This window comes from Pelodiscus sinensis, chromosome 2 (genome assembly GCF_049634645.1).
Source record: "Pelodiscus sinensis isolate JC-2024 chromosome 2, ASM4963464v1, whole genome shotgun sequence".
Lineage (NCBI taxonomy): Eukaryota > Metazoa > Chordata > Testudines > Trionychidae > Pelodiscus > Pelodiscus sinensis.
The window spans coordinates 246,221,879-246,236,910 of NC_134712.1; the positions used below are offsets into that span (position 1 = coordinate 246,221,879).

The 15,032-nt window shown below is 44.7% G+C and overlaps 1 protein-coding gene across 1 annotated transcript in view; it reads right to left on the bottom strand.

The window, feature by feature from the left end:
• The window catches only part of LOC102447998 (sodium channel protein type 5 subunit alpha-like), an 86,251-nt gene that overhangs the window by 15,601 nt on the left and 55,618 nt on the right, over nt 1-15,032 (bottom strand). Inside the window, exons 19-20 of the mRNA XM_075922836.1 lie at nt 7,372-7,545; nt 6,768-6,890 (exon numbers count right to left, since the gene is read on the bottom strand). Of these exons, the coding sequence (XP_075778951.1) occupies nt 6,768-6,890; nt 7,372-7,545 (297 nt within the window). The remainder of the gene's footprint in view (nt 1-6,767; nt 6,891-7,371; nt 7,546-15,032) is intronic.

A 15,032-nucleotide genomic window follows, 5' to 3' on the forward strand; every position in this document is an offset into this window, starting at 1 on the left:
GACGACGATGAGGACTCCTGAACTGGCACAGGAACGGTTGTCGCCAACTGCGGTGCCATCTGGGCAACTTGCGCTCCCAATGGGTCCACCTCCGGAGCAGGAGATTGCGGTGCCGCTGGATCAGGTTGCGGTGCCCGAAGAGGGGAGCGGGGGGCCCGGGACAGGCATGCCGATGGTTGGGAGCGGTGCCCTGAAGTCCCCAACTCCAGAGAAGGAGGCAGCTGACCTTGCCACTGATGGTAGGCCCAGGGGGTCCAGAAAGGCCACTGCGGGTGCGGAGGCCACGTTTGTTGAGTGTGGTCCCTCCTATGTCTGGACCTGGACCTGCGGGCCGAGGATGCTCCCGAAGAGCCCGATCGGACGGAGACAGCATCCGAGTCCGAGGAATAATCTGACTCCGGCCAGGGTGGAGCCGAGGAAGAATGCGGTGCAAACCTTGCCATGGACTCGGGCTTACCAGCATGAGTACGTCGGGGCCGCACTATCTGTGGGACCGGGGGAACCATGCCCGGTGCCGGGAGGCTTGCTGATGGTTGCAGCACCGGGGGACCCAGACCCAGTGCCGAGGATTCTATGGCACCCAGTTGCAGCACCAGGGTGCTCAGGCTCGGTCCGATTGCGACGTCGCCAGTTGCAGCACAGGGGTGTCCAGGCCTGGTGCCGGTTGAGTCGCCAGCAGCTGCGGCACCGGGTTGCCCAGGCCCGGTGCCGGTTGAGTCGCTAGCAGCTGCGGCACCGGGGTGCCTAGGCCCGGTACCGGTTGAGTCACCAGCAGCTGCGGTACCGAGGTGCTCAGTCTCGGTGCCAGTTGAGATGCCGCCGATGGCTGTGGTACCGGGGTGCTCAAGCCCAGTGCCAGTTGAGTTGTGGCCGGCGTTTGCGGCACCCAGGCCCAGTGGCTGGTGAGACCACTGCGTCGATGCCGGTGCAGATGAAGGCACGGAGACGGACGCCGGCTCCTGGGTGACCTCCATGGAGGAGAGAGATGTCTGAGTGGATGCCACATGGCTACTTATATACGGCACTGGTACCGCCAGGCGGGGAGCTGGCAAGGAGCTCATCTGCAACGAAGTTCGCGCATGGCTGGAAACTCCCTGAGAATGACGGTTCGGCGTCGAGAAAGGTGCCGAAGTAGCGATCGGTACTGACCCCACATGCGGTGGTCTCGACTCATAAGCCACCTTAGCATGCCAACCTGGGCCATGCTGAGGCGAAGCCGTAGCCAGCCGAGCCTCCGACGATGGTGACCTCGACCCTTCCGAGTCATCCAAGGATGGAGGGGAGGTTGTGAGGCTAATAAGATCCTGCGCCGCCTCGAACATATTCAGCGTGGACGGGCGGTGTGGAGGCAGGTGACCAGGACTATCGAGGCCTCCCCGGCGCTGACAGTGCGGCGGGGACAATACTCGCACCGGTGAGCCCTCGGCGCGGTGCCCAGCCGAAGTTGCCTTCTTCGAAGGGGACCTTCCCCGGGATTTCTTCACTCTCTTAGGGTATGTCTACACTACAGCGCTAATTCGAACTAACTTAGTTCGAATTAGTTAATTTGAACTAAGCTAATTCGAACTAACGGATCCAGACTAAAAAACTAGTTCGAATTAGCATTTTGCTAATTCGAACTAGCATGTCCACATTAAGTGGACCCTGAACCGGGGTTAAGGATGGCCGGAAGCAGTGCCGGCAGGGCATCAGATGAGGACTTAGCGCGTGGAGCTGCTGCCTCAGGCTAGCCGAGGGCTGTGCTTAAAGGGACCCGACCCCCACCCCGGACAGACAGTTCTCAGGGGTGCCCCACTTGCAAAGCAGTCCTGGCTTGGAGTGCCCTGAGTGCCCACACTGGGCACATCATAGCACTCGGCCATCAGCCCGGCTGCTCTTGCCGCAGGCTGCCATCTGGGGAGAGGGGGAAATTGGGGGGCTGCAGGAGAGCTTCCACACCCAGAAGCCCGCAGAGCCAGCCCAGTCCTCCCCATCGGGGGCTCGTACCCCATTCCTCCCTCACCTCCTTCCACTTACCCTTCTCTAGCCCCTCTTCCTGATGTACAAAATAAAGAAAACGTGTGTTCAAAAATAGAATCTCTCTTTATTGAACAAAACTCGGGGAGACTGGGAAAAGGAGGTGGGACAGGGGAAGAGAGAGGGTGGGAGAGGGGAGGGCAACTAAAATGATCAGAGGTTTGGAACAGGTCCCATATGAAGAGAGGCTAAAGAGATTGGGACTTTTCAGTTTAGAAAAGAGGAGACTGAGGGGGGATAGGATAGAGGTCTATAAAAGCATGAGTGGGGTGGAGAGGGTGCATCAAGAAAAGTTCTTCATTAGTTCCCATAATAGAAGGACTATAGGACACCAAAGGAAAGGAATGGGTAGCAGGCTTCAAAAAGTTCTTCTTCACAAAGCAAAGAGTCAACCTGTGGAACTCCTTGCTGCAGGAGGCTGTGAAGGCTACAACTAGAACAGAGTTTAAAGAGAAGTGAGATAAAGTGATGGAGGTTGGGTCCATGGAGTGCTATTAGCCAGGGGGTAGGAGTGGTGTCCCTACCCAAAGTTTGTGGAAGGCTGGAGAGGGATGGCACGAGACAAATGGCTTGGTCACTGTCTTCGGTCCATCCCCTCCAGGGCCCCTAAGGTTGGCCGCTGTTGGCAGACAGGCTACTGGGCTAGATGGACTTTTGGTCTGACCCAGTACAGCCATTGTAAGATCAGGGCTCAGGGTCGGGGGTCTCAGTGGACCACCTTGATTTTCATGCACACCTGCTCCTGGGTGGCCAGGCTGGCAGCTCTCCTGCCCTAGCGGGCCACTTTCCTGTGCCTAGTGCGGAGGTCGTGGACGAGGTCCACAATGTCCGCACTAAACCAGGCGGGTGCCCGCCTCTTGCGGTCCCAGGCAAGTTCCCGGGAGCTGCCAGCCTGGTCCCGGGAAGAGGGGGAGGGCTGGGGGGCATCGGGTGGCTGGCTCGAGCCGTGCCAGGTGTAGGGTCTGCTAGCTGGGTGCTGGCAGGCTTGCACCTAGCACGGGCACCGTAGCCAGGCATGTTTAAGGGTTCCGGGGCCGGGAGGGGGGCAATAGAGTTTCCCTGGTGTTGGCCAGAGTGGCCACCAGTGAAAGCTGGGGAGGGCTAGCCTCCCACTAGTTCGAATTAAGGGGCTACACACCCCTTAATTCGAACTAGTAAGTTAGAACTAGGCTTAGTCCTCGTACAATGAGGTTTACCTAGTTCGAACTAAGCGCTCCGCTAGTTCGAATTAAGTTCGAACTAGCAGAGCGCTAGTGTAGCGCCTATCAAAGTTAATTCGAACTAATGTCCGTTAGTTCGAATTAACTTTGTAGTGTAGACATACCCTTAGTCAGAGGAGAGTGAGACCGGTGCCGAGACCTCGACGTCTCGTGGAACGAGGTGTACAGCTAGTTCGGATTAGGAAACCTAATCCGAACTAGCTAGTCCGTGCCGCGTGTAGCCGCATAGCACGGAGTCCGAACTAGCCAGCATTTAAAAATGGCGCCGGCTGGCTTCATGCAAATGAAGCCCGGGAAATTGAAATCTTGGGCTTCATTTGCAATGACTACATTACCCCCCCTAGTTCAAATTAGGGGGGTAGTGTAGACATACCCTTACAGGCAATAGCGAGATGAGCCTCACCCAAGCACTTAAGACAACTGTCGTGTGGGTCACCCCTGGGCATAAACTTCCCGCAGTCAGCGCACGTCTTGAAGCCTTGCGGCCCTGGCATTCCTTACCCCCAAGGGGGAAGGAACAAAACAAAGAACCTAACTATCTAACTGCAAGAACTATTTACAAACCAATGTGAGAACGGGAACCATTAACTAGCTAATAGACTAAGAGAGATAGAGACGCTCCAATGACCGTCACTGCGGTAAGAAGGAACTGAGGTGGGGCAGCGCCGGCAGGGGTACTTATGCCCCACCATGGCGGCGCCACTCCAGGGGGCGTCCTGCCGGCGCTAGGGGTACTGCTAAGGAAAACGCTCCAGAAGATGCGGTGCACACGGTGCACACACCTACTTCGAATGGACATGAGCAACCACTCGAAGAAGAAACATAAAATATTATGCTAGTCAAGTTTATACTTTTTGGGCTTGACATGGCCAGAAAAGCCTTCAAGGTCTATATAGTTTGTACAGAAACTAAGGACATCCCCAGAAAAAAACTTTAAGATAATTTTAAGGTTATAAATAAATGTATTTATTGAGAACAACATTTTTAGAGTGCTGGGATTATACAAATGAGGAACAAATCTCTAGATAAGATTGTACAAACTGTCTTAACTCTGCTCCAATATCCTCATGTTGCCTTTATTGATACACCAAAACCCCTCATCTCTATGTGTCCTGTTTAATATAATATCCAGTCTGGATTAAAAATCATCATGAACCACCGATTGCAAATGGCCTATACACAAATGTATATCATTTCAGTTCAAGTCCCTCATATAAATAAGAAATATAGACAGCTGATATGGCTGACAATCCCTCATATCACCTTTTTTCTGTGGCCCACAGACAACAAAGATATCACATCAGACTTGTAAATATACAGCTAGTACAACTTGCCATAGGCAGAGATATAGAATGCTACTCGTACAACATCATTTCCTTGTCCCAGGAAAGGCTCTCCAATTGATGCTGTGGGGCCAGAGAACTGGGAGGAGGAGCAGCAGCTGTGCCTACAGGCACAGGACCCTCACATGGACAGGCGTCACTGTCACTGGTTCTACCAGAATGTGGAAGTTGCCCCATTTCTTCTATAGGAAGAGCAGCGGCAAATTCTTTATGTAAGATTCTCCCACATATAGGTGATGATTTGAGGACAGAACGAAGAAAAGCAGTAGATATGTTAGTTACACAACTGCCTTCAGCTGTACGTGTGCAACTGCTGTGGAATTCTATAGGGGTTGCTCAATTTTAACTGTGGACAGATTTGAAACACTTATGCAGGATTCAGTCTGCCTGCCATGGAAAATAAGCTGTGATGAGGATGAGAGGGAATGTCTTCTCATGGATTGATAACTGGTTAAAATGGTCAACTTTCAGAATGGAGTGAGGTAAATAGCGGTCCCCCCTCAAGGGTCTGTCTAGACTACATCCCTCTGCCGACTGAAGGATGTAGTCTAGACGTAGCCCAAGAGTCTGTATTAGGACCTGTCCTGTTCAACATATTCATAAATGATCTGGAAAAAAATGGATAAACAGTGAGGTGACAAAATGTGCAGATGATACAAAATTACTCAAGCTGGTTAAGTCCAACTACAAAAAAAATACCTCATAAAACTGGGTGACTAGGCAACAGAAAGGCAGATGAAACTCAATGTTAAATGCAATATAATGCAAATTGTGAAACCATAATCCCAAATATGCATATCAAATTATACAGTCTCAATTATCTGTTACCAGGTTACCAAATGAAATTAACAGGCAGCAGGCTTAAAACAAATGAAAGGAAATATTAGCAGTCAACCTGGGGAACTCTTTGCCAGAGGATTTTGTGAAAACCAGAACTATAACAGGGTTCATGGATGATAGGTCCATCAATGGCTATTAGCTAGGATGGGCAGGAATGGTGTCCCTCGCCTCTCTTTGCCAGAAACTGGTAATGAGCAACAGGGAATGGATCACTTGATGATTACCTGTTCTTTTCATTCCCTCTGGGGTACCTTGTATTGGTCATTGTCCAAAGACAGGAGAGTGAGCTAGATTGAGTTTAATTCTGACCCACTATGACCATTCTTATTTAGGAAATACAAAAATAGCAAAACCAGGTGCTAATGGCTAGATCCTGGTCCAATTAAAGTCAATGAGATTTTTGCCATTGGTTCAAAGGCATCTTGATTTATCCTTTTGTGTTCTTGCTAAGATCACCAAGCAAAACCAAAGAGATAAGCAAACTCCTAGAGAATTATTCATTTGTCAAAAAAATGCAAAAGTGATCAAGAAAATGTTCAGACAAACAATGAACACATGTCACATGGTTATAAGGTAAACCTGGCATTCCAGATTAAAACTGAAGTATATCAAGATTTTTTAGGGGTAAATTTACTTATTAGTTTTCTAGATTTATAAGTATAAGGTTAATTTTTTTCATTTTTAAAAAATCCTCAAATGCTTTGTGATTGTTTCTCTGTCTGAATTCAAATGGAAGAAAAGTGAGGGAATCCAGTGAAAATTGGCCAAAAAGGGATGATTTTTGAAGTCTTATTTTTGTGTGTATTTTTCATTTTTCATCAAACCACCAGGAAAATACAAACATATAAACTTTGAACATGATTTAACTTTGTTTTGCCATTTCAGTGAGATTCTTTACAAAATAAAGTTTTAGAAACACCTCTTAAAATTGAATTCAAATAATAGACTCATAGAATATTAGGGTTGGACATTATCTAGTCCAGTGTTTCTTAAACTATGTTCCACTGAACATTGGTGTTCTGTGAACAACTCACAGGTATGCTACGACCTCTTCTTTGTTTTTACTTTTTTGTTTTTATCTTTTTTTGCCTGTCAACAAGTTTTTTTTAAGAACATTTTCATAGGTTTTCCACATACAAAAATATTGTTTGGTGTTCCGTGGCCTCAAAAAGTTTAAGAAACACTGATGTAGTCCAACCCATTTCTCAAAGCAGGACCAACCGCAACTAAATGTAACTGTAACTACTGTGCAGAACCGTAATGAAAGCAAAACCATATGAAAAAGGATCCTTTTACATACTTGATGTTCACACAGAGGGGTTTCAATGGTTGCTTTATTTATTCTTACCCTCATCCCTTCAAACTGTGACAATGCCCTTAATGGTCTCAAGGCTCTCAAGGTTTTAAGGGATTTCATGAGACTTATTTCGGCGTATCCAAGAGAGTTAGCTATGAGGCTTGTTAAGGAGATCTGAATGGAGACACACAAAAAATATTAGCATAATCCTACCTTCTGGTGTTCTTATTTTCCATTTTTAAAAATCATGCTTACAAAATCCTATCCATGAAAAGTGTGAAATGTCACAGTACAAGCAGAAATACATTTTAAAAGGGATACTAACAGGTATAAAGTAGCAAGTGTAAATCTGGCCCCAATTGAAATTAATAATAACACACACAGTGATTGCAGGGATGCCAAGATTTCACCCATTTTTTTTAACAAAACAAACGTATCTGACCTGTGTTACTAATGCTACCTTACATTATTAAAGCTATAGAAATTTTTAGACCAAAATTTTTAACAAAATGACTACTTTTATTAACCAAATTTCAAAATCTTGGGTGGGTGGTCACTATTTTTAAAAAATCAGTTCCCCATCAAATGAAGGTGCCTCAATTTTGGACTGTATTTAGTAATCCAGTTCGCAGAACTGATCAAATGCAATACTTACACCTACAATTAGGAAGTCAAGCCAACACCAGGCACTGGTGAAATACTTCTTGAAGCCATAAGCCAGCCATTTCAGAAGCATCTCCAGGACAAAGATGTAAGTGAACATTTTATCAAGAAATTCCAACATAATTTTAATGTTTTTTCTTTTTTCAAGATAAATATCTTCAAATGCCTGAAATAATAATGCTTAGATATAAACCCGCTCAACAGAATTTCAGTGAAACACTGCAATGTTGTATTGAGATTAGAGACCTGCAGACCCTTAATTATGAAACCCCAAATCACATGAAACCTGGACCCTCATCCTGCAAACAGTTACATGGGAGTTTAACTTTACACATAAGTAGGTACTATGAAGGTAATCATCATGAAATGGACCTTATACAATATGGAGAGGCTACAAAATATTACCGTACATGAAGAAAAATGTGAATCCTTGCTCCACTCTATATTTGAACTTCTTTTTAATGTATTTTGTGTCACAACAATATTTTTGGCAGAAAAGTGGGTGACAACAGTGAAACAGAGAAAGAGAAGATACAAAATCAGTGAAAATGAACAGTGAAAAGGCCAAATCTGATACATCTTTTGCTTTTCCACATGTGATATCACATCTATGAATCTTCCAAGTATCAAAGGTGAAAGGACATTGTGTGTAGTCATTTTTTTAATGACGAAGAAATCATACATATTTGCTTATTTCAACAAGCAAAGAGCAGCAGGTTCTTGAACAAAACTGTGCATACATTTCTGCTCTAGCTAGATTCCTGGAGAGTTGATATGTTTCTTCAAATAGAGAAGACCCTTTCCCCTACCTGAGAAATCAGGAATTTAGGTCTTGTCTACACTGTCACTTTTAAGTTGATGTAACTTATTTCACTCATGGTTTTGAAAAGCCATCCACCTGCGCAATGAAGTTGCCTTAAAGCAGCATCTTCCACCATTCAGTGAGGTGTAATTATGTCAACAGAAAAGCACTCTTCTGTGGACGCCACAAATCTTCACCAGACATGCTACATCAGTGCAGCTGCATTGACACAACTGTACCGACAAAGAGCGGTAGTGAAAGGAAGCCCTTAGGAGAATTTAGAGAGAGAGCAGCAACAGATGTGATGTCCCTCAGAACCTGTTTGTTACATGTGGAAGTTTGTGAGTTGCATCACCTGTCTCTATGAGGACCCTAAGATAAATGTAAATAGGTGCCCTGGTTTCAAGGATAGACTCATTAAAAAAAAAAAGACCTGAACAACTACCACAAAGTATTATATAGGTTTCCTGGATGCAATGTATGAAACAAACAGCAAAATTAAGAGGCAAGCTTTGTTATATTTGGATTTAGCAGAAAAGGGATGAATAGGGGGAAGCTGACATATGTCACTGTCTTCTGCAGTGGCTTCATTTTCTGATAGCAAAATAGAAAATAAAATAAAAGTGAGACTCTGCAGCTGAGTGCAGAGAGACCAAACTATTTAAAGGCGCAGAACATCTCATATCTCCACCCTATACAGAATGGGAAGCAACTGTCTAGGAAGGAGTACGGCAGAAAGGGATCTAGGGGTTATAGTGGACCACAAGCTGAATATGAGTCAGCAGTGTGATGCTGTTGCAAACAAAGCAAACATGATTCTGGGATGAATTAACAGGTGTGTTGTGAGCAAGACACGAGAAGTCATTCTTCTGCCCTACTCGGTGCTGGTTAGGGCTCAGTTGGAGTATTGTGTCCAGTTCTGGGCACTGCATTTCAAGAAAGATGTGGAGAAATTGGAGAGGGTCCAGAGAAGAGGAACAAGAATGATTAAAGGTCTAGAGAACATGACCTATGAAGGAAGGATGAAAGAATTGGGTTTGTTAGATTAGAAAAGAGAAGACTGAGAGGGGACATGATAGCAGTTTTCAGATATCTAAAAGGATGTCATAAGGAGAAGGGAGAAAACTTGTTCATCTTGGCCTCTGAGGATAGAACAAGAAGCAATGGGCTTAAACTGCAGCAAGGGAGGTTTAGGTTGGACATTAGGAAAAAGTTCCTAACTGTCAGAGTAGTCAAAACACTGGAATAAATTGCCCAGGAAGGTTGTGGAATCTCCATCTCTGGAGATATTTAAGAGCAGTTTAGATAAATGTCTATCAGGGATGGTCTAGTCAGTAGTCGGTCCTGCCAGGAGGGCAGGGGACTGGACTCGATGACCTCTCGAGGTCCCTTCCAGTCCTAATATTCTATGATTCTATATTAAAATACTTTCCAGGCACATGCACATTGTCATTTACATGGATAACAAAACCCTTTATAGCTTAAGTAAAATTGTGGATGCATTACTGCAGACTCTTAAATTGCTAGGAATTATTCTACTCCAGAATAGCAATTCTAGCAAAACAATGTATCAGTTCAGAAACAAGCATTGTTTTTTGCACTTCTTTGGAACAACACAGCACTTCATCTTCCACTCTGGCTACATCTATACTGCAGGCTTCTTGCACAAGTAGCTCCGCAAAAACTCCGCAAGAGCGCGTCCACACTGCAAAAACACATTGGAAAAGCGATGTGCTTTTGCGCAAGAGAGCATTCAGACTGCATGGACACTCTCTCACAAGAAAGCTCTGATTGCCAATAACAGAATGACCACCAGGGCACCTGTGCTGCTTTCGATGGGCTGTTTTTGCGCAAAAAACCTGTTTCCCATCCACACACACCTTTTTGTACAAGAGCTCTTGCACAAAAAGGCTTATTCCTCATAGAAAGAGGAATATCTACACCGCAAACCCCCCTCTATTCTGTTGATTCACTGAAAATTTTCTTGCGCAAAAACGTGCTTGAGGAGTGGACGCTCCATGAGTTTTGTGCAAAAACTCTGCTGTGTAGATATAGTCTCAATGTCGTCATCTATCCCTAGCCACCAGACCGAATTCCAGGCTATAACCTTCATCCATACAGTGTCAGAATGATTATGCTAAAGAGCTTCTGACATGAGACTGAATTGATTTTGGAAAGATAACTCATATTTCCTAGAACAAGGATTTTGTCCAAGTAGCACTTAATTCCATTCAAGATCACATCTATGGCTTCCTGGAACAGGGAAGATGCCAATGTGACACCAAAAGGCAATTTGCAGCAAAATAAACTCCCCCCCGCCCATGTTGATTGTGAGATATTGTGAGATGGCAGATCAATCTACATTTAGCATTTATCGGGTGGGTGAATGGTTACTCTGTAGCACTGGAGGTTGAACTGCACAACAGGTAACTTAAGTGTGTCCATGAACTGGTTTGCCCTGTAACCCTTTTCAGCACGTGTAGTTTGTGCACAATGGCCACACAGAAATGCCTCATGTTTTCATGGCTGTCTCTCTCATGGTTGTTCTCATGGTTGTGTCTCTCATCAACACAGGAGAGATACTTCCCGGTTCACACTAAATTCCAGAGAATTTTCTCTGTCATTTAAATGACAATAGCCATCTCCAGGGCCTTCTTGAATGCAGCACTCATACATTCAGTAAGAATGTCTGGATCTACTCATTTTGTAATCCAGAGGAAAAATGGCTGCCAAGGTATCATTTAATGTTTGTCCAAACTGACTGTGCTCTGAATACTGTCCTTGAAGCAGCAACAAACCATGTCACTGACTCTCCTCTGCCGTGATGCCTTGCATGCTACCATTCTGCTGTTATCGACGGGGCAGGAGAGAAACTTTCCTTCATTGCTGCAGTAACTATAGTATATATGGATATAATACAGTGATGGGGAACCTGCAGACCATTGGCCACATGTGGCCTCTGGGTTTACTGTGTGACCCATGACGCATTCTGTTCACCATTGCCCATGTGCACTGTTACCAGATTCTGCAGGTTTCCATCTGTGTAATTTTCTTCCTACCCAATATCACTAAAGTGATATGCACATAAAGCAAGGGCACAGAAGGAGAGGTGTATTCTGATTGCACATAACATTGACAGTAAGAGCCATGCACTCCTTCTGCATCCAAAGTGCTGCTACAGTTCAATTCGCACACACCACAAATTCTATGTGTGCAAGGGCAGTTAGAAAAACTAACCCATCCCAGGAAATCTTCTTGATTACAATAATCTTGTGGTCCTCTGAGAAGGAGGGCCACTCATTCAACCCACTCACTTGCCTGGGTTTCCCATCTCTGATACAGTAGAGCATGCCACAGTCTGTATGCCTGTGGACCAATCCCTGTCAGCATGGCAAAAACTCATTATTCATCTGAAATGGAATTGCAGGTCACAAATTGCCCAAAATATTTGAGGTACACAACTCATGAGTCACAATTTTCTTCAAATTCACTATCACTGCCCGGAAGAGTTACCATTTCATAGAATCATAGAGATGGAAGAGACCTCAGGAGGTCTCAAGTCCAGCCCCCTGCCCAAGGCAGGACCAATCCCAACTAAATCAACCCACCCAGGGCTTTGTCAAGCCGAGACTTAAACACCTCTAGGGATGGAGATTCCACCACCTCCCTAGTGAACCCATTCCAGTGCTTCACCATCCTCCTAGGGAAATAGTTTTTCCTAATATCCAACCTAGATCTCTCCCACTATAACTTGAGACCATTGCTCCTTGTTCTGCCATCCGTCACTACTGAGAAAAGCCTCTCTCCATCCTCTTTGGAACCTCTCTTCAGGAAGTTGAAGGCTTCTATCAAATCCCCCCTCACTCTTCTCTTCTGCAGACTAAACAAACCCAAATCCTTCAGTCTCTCCTCATAGGTCATGCGCTCCAGCCTCCTAATCATTTTGGTCGCCCTCCGCTGGACCTTCTCCAATGCGTCCACATCCTTTCTATAGTGGGGGGGCAGAACTGAACACAATATTCTAGATGTGGCCTCACCAAAGCTGAATAAAGGGGAATAATCAATTTTCTGGATCTGCTGGAAATATTCCTCCTAATTCACTCCAATATGCCATTAGCCTTCTTGGCTACAAGGGCACACTGTTGATTCATATCCAGCTTCTCATCCACTGTAATCACCAGGTCCTTTTCTGCAGCACTGCTACTTAGACATTCAGTCCCCAACCTGTAACAATGCTTGGGATTCTTCTGTCTCAAGTGCAGGATTCTACACTTGTCCTTGTTGAACCTCATCAGATTTCTTTTGGCCCAATCCTCTAATCTGTCCAGGTCATTCTGGACCCTATACCTTCCCTGCAGCGTATCTACATCTCCCCCTAGCTTAGTGTCATCTGCAAACTTGCTGAGGTTGCAATCCATTTCCTCATCCAGGTCATTAATAAAGATGCTGAACAAAACCAGTCCAAGAACAGATCCTTGGGGCACTTCACTAGAAGCCGACCGCCAACCTGACATTGAGCCGTTGATCACTACCTATTGGGCCCGACAGTCTAGCCAGCTTTCTATCCATCTTACAGTCCATTTATCCAATTCATATTCCGTTAGCTTGCTGGCAAGAATATTGTGGGTGTTGGAAGGTGATATGGAAGAAAATGCTAAAAAAAGGGATAATTAACAACTTTAAATGTTTATTTAATATGAAATCAGAAATAAAATTAATACTCCACTGTAGCCCAGAAAGGCACTATCCAGTGAATCACAGCTAGAAGACCAAATAGCTCCAGTTAGATATGCAGGTTTCTCTCTTTGCCAACTCCCCAAAATAAAGAATACAATTCATATAGCATTTATAGTAGTATTAATGTCAACCCAGGTAACCCGCGCAGCCCTTCCCAAGAGTGGCTGGGAAGCCACCATGCAGTCCTGACCTCAGCTCCTCTGCATCAGACTTGCTTTGTCTCTCTTTTGCATTGCCAGACATATAGCTCCTCAGCAGATATTAATCACATTAGTTCCACTGATTTCAGCTTCTACCAGTGGGAATCTGACTCTTAATTCCTAGCTCTGGCCACTAACCAAAGTATTAAACCACCTTATGCATAAGGCCTCTCTCTCTCACTAACTACATTGACTTAGAGGAAGTTCACAACCATCTATTGTGGTATGACATATAGCTGCTGTTGAAATGATTACGATACAAACACTAAACCAGATTCAGTATATTAGGGTATGTCTACACTAGCCCCCTAGTTCAAACTAAGGAGGCTAATGTAGGCATTCGAAGTTGCAAATCAAGCCCAGGATTTAACAGATTGACAGACATTATTTTCAGGATTGCAATACTTTTTTTTTAGGACAAGCAATTGTTAGAACTGAGATGTATGCTTTATTGTTGACATTTGATTTCAGAAAAATATTTAATCGTGTACTTAAAATTAAAGCTGATGTTTCCAGCCCTATGCAGCCAAACACCCAAGTACATGATTAGCATTAAACACATGATTAAATTGCATTGACTTCAAAGGAATTTAAGAATACAATTAAGTGTATCTCTGAATCAGGGTCTTAATTTTAACATTTAAATTCTTAGTTTAAATGTGTACTTTTCAAAGGAACTCTTTCTTATTTTCTTTACACTGTAATTAAACTCAAAGGTGTACTACTCATTCAGGTTAAACAATGCCCCATTCTTTTTGTAACAAATACAACTGTAAAAGAGAGCAAGATAGGAAAAGGAGGATCTAATTCACAATTCTGCACTTAAGACCTCCAGTAAAGTTACATTAATTATCTACTGATTTTCCTAATGATCTAGGAAAATAAACAAGAAGTTTAACTGAACCCTTTGAATATTTAATCTATGAAACTGATATGTATATTATAAAAACAAATTAATCCTAGCTCTATGCTACAGATTCATGCTAACTTTGCATGTAACTGACAGAATACATTTGTTTAATGTCATAGACATTTGTAATGGGCTAAAAACCTCACACTGAGTATGACAGAAGAGGGAGGAGATCCTTACCTATTTACAAGCAATCATTAGCACATGCCCTGGCTCCAATGCTAGCACACGCAACCCACAGCAGGGACAGCCTCTCTGCAGTCAGAGTACACCAGGGCAGCAGCCTGCCAGCCGGGCCATATGGCTGCCACTGGAGCTAGAACCGGGGCTGTGGTGAAGCTGCCCCAGCTGCCCACCAAAGCTGTAGAGTGCTGCCCCATTAGCCAACCTATGAAGTGTCCACCAAGCAGGAACGTGAGTGGTGAGTGCTACTGCGCGGCTCTTCAAAGGAGGTGGGCAGGCTTAGAATCTTCTGTGGGTGGCTGCACAGGCACACACCTTAAAGGGACCTATGCTGGACACCCATGAAATGGATGCTCCTTGTCACCAATGTTATGTTTGGACTCAGCAGACAGGAAGATAGACATAGGGACTGCTGATTTAAATATCACCATTTATGAAATTTACAAGTCTGGACTAACTGCTCGTGTCTACATGCAGCAGGGACCCGGTAGTTCAAAATAAAGCCCTAGTTCGAACTACCTGTTATTCCTCCTGGAATGCGGTTTAACAGGTTGTTCGATTTCCACTATTGTTCTGGATGCAAAACAGAAACTAACACAAAAGTGGGGCTCTGCAATTGAGTACAGAGTGACCAAACCTAAGACTGCAGGGCACCACAAGTCTAAGGAAGTGTATGTCAAGAGGGAGACAAAGTTAATTATATCTTCTGGCTGTCAATGTATAAGTTATACAAACTTATGCTGCCTTTAGACTCTTTAGATTCACGTTAATTTACCAACTTGTAAATTTTACGCAGATATACTCCACTTCTATCCCAAGGA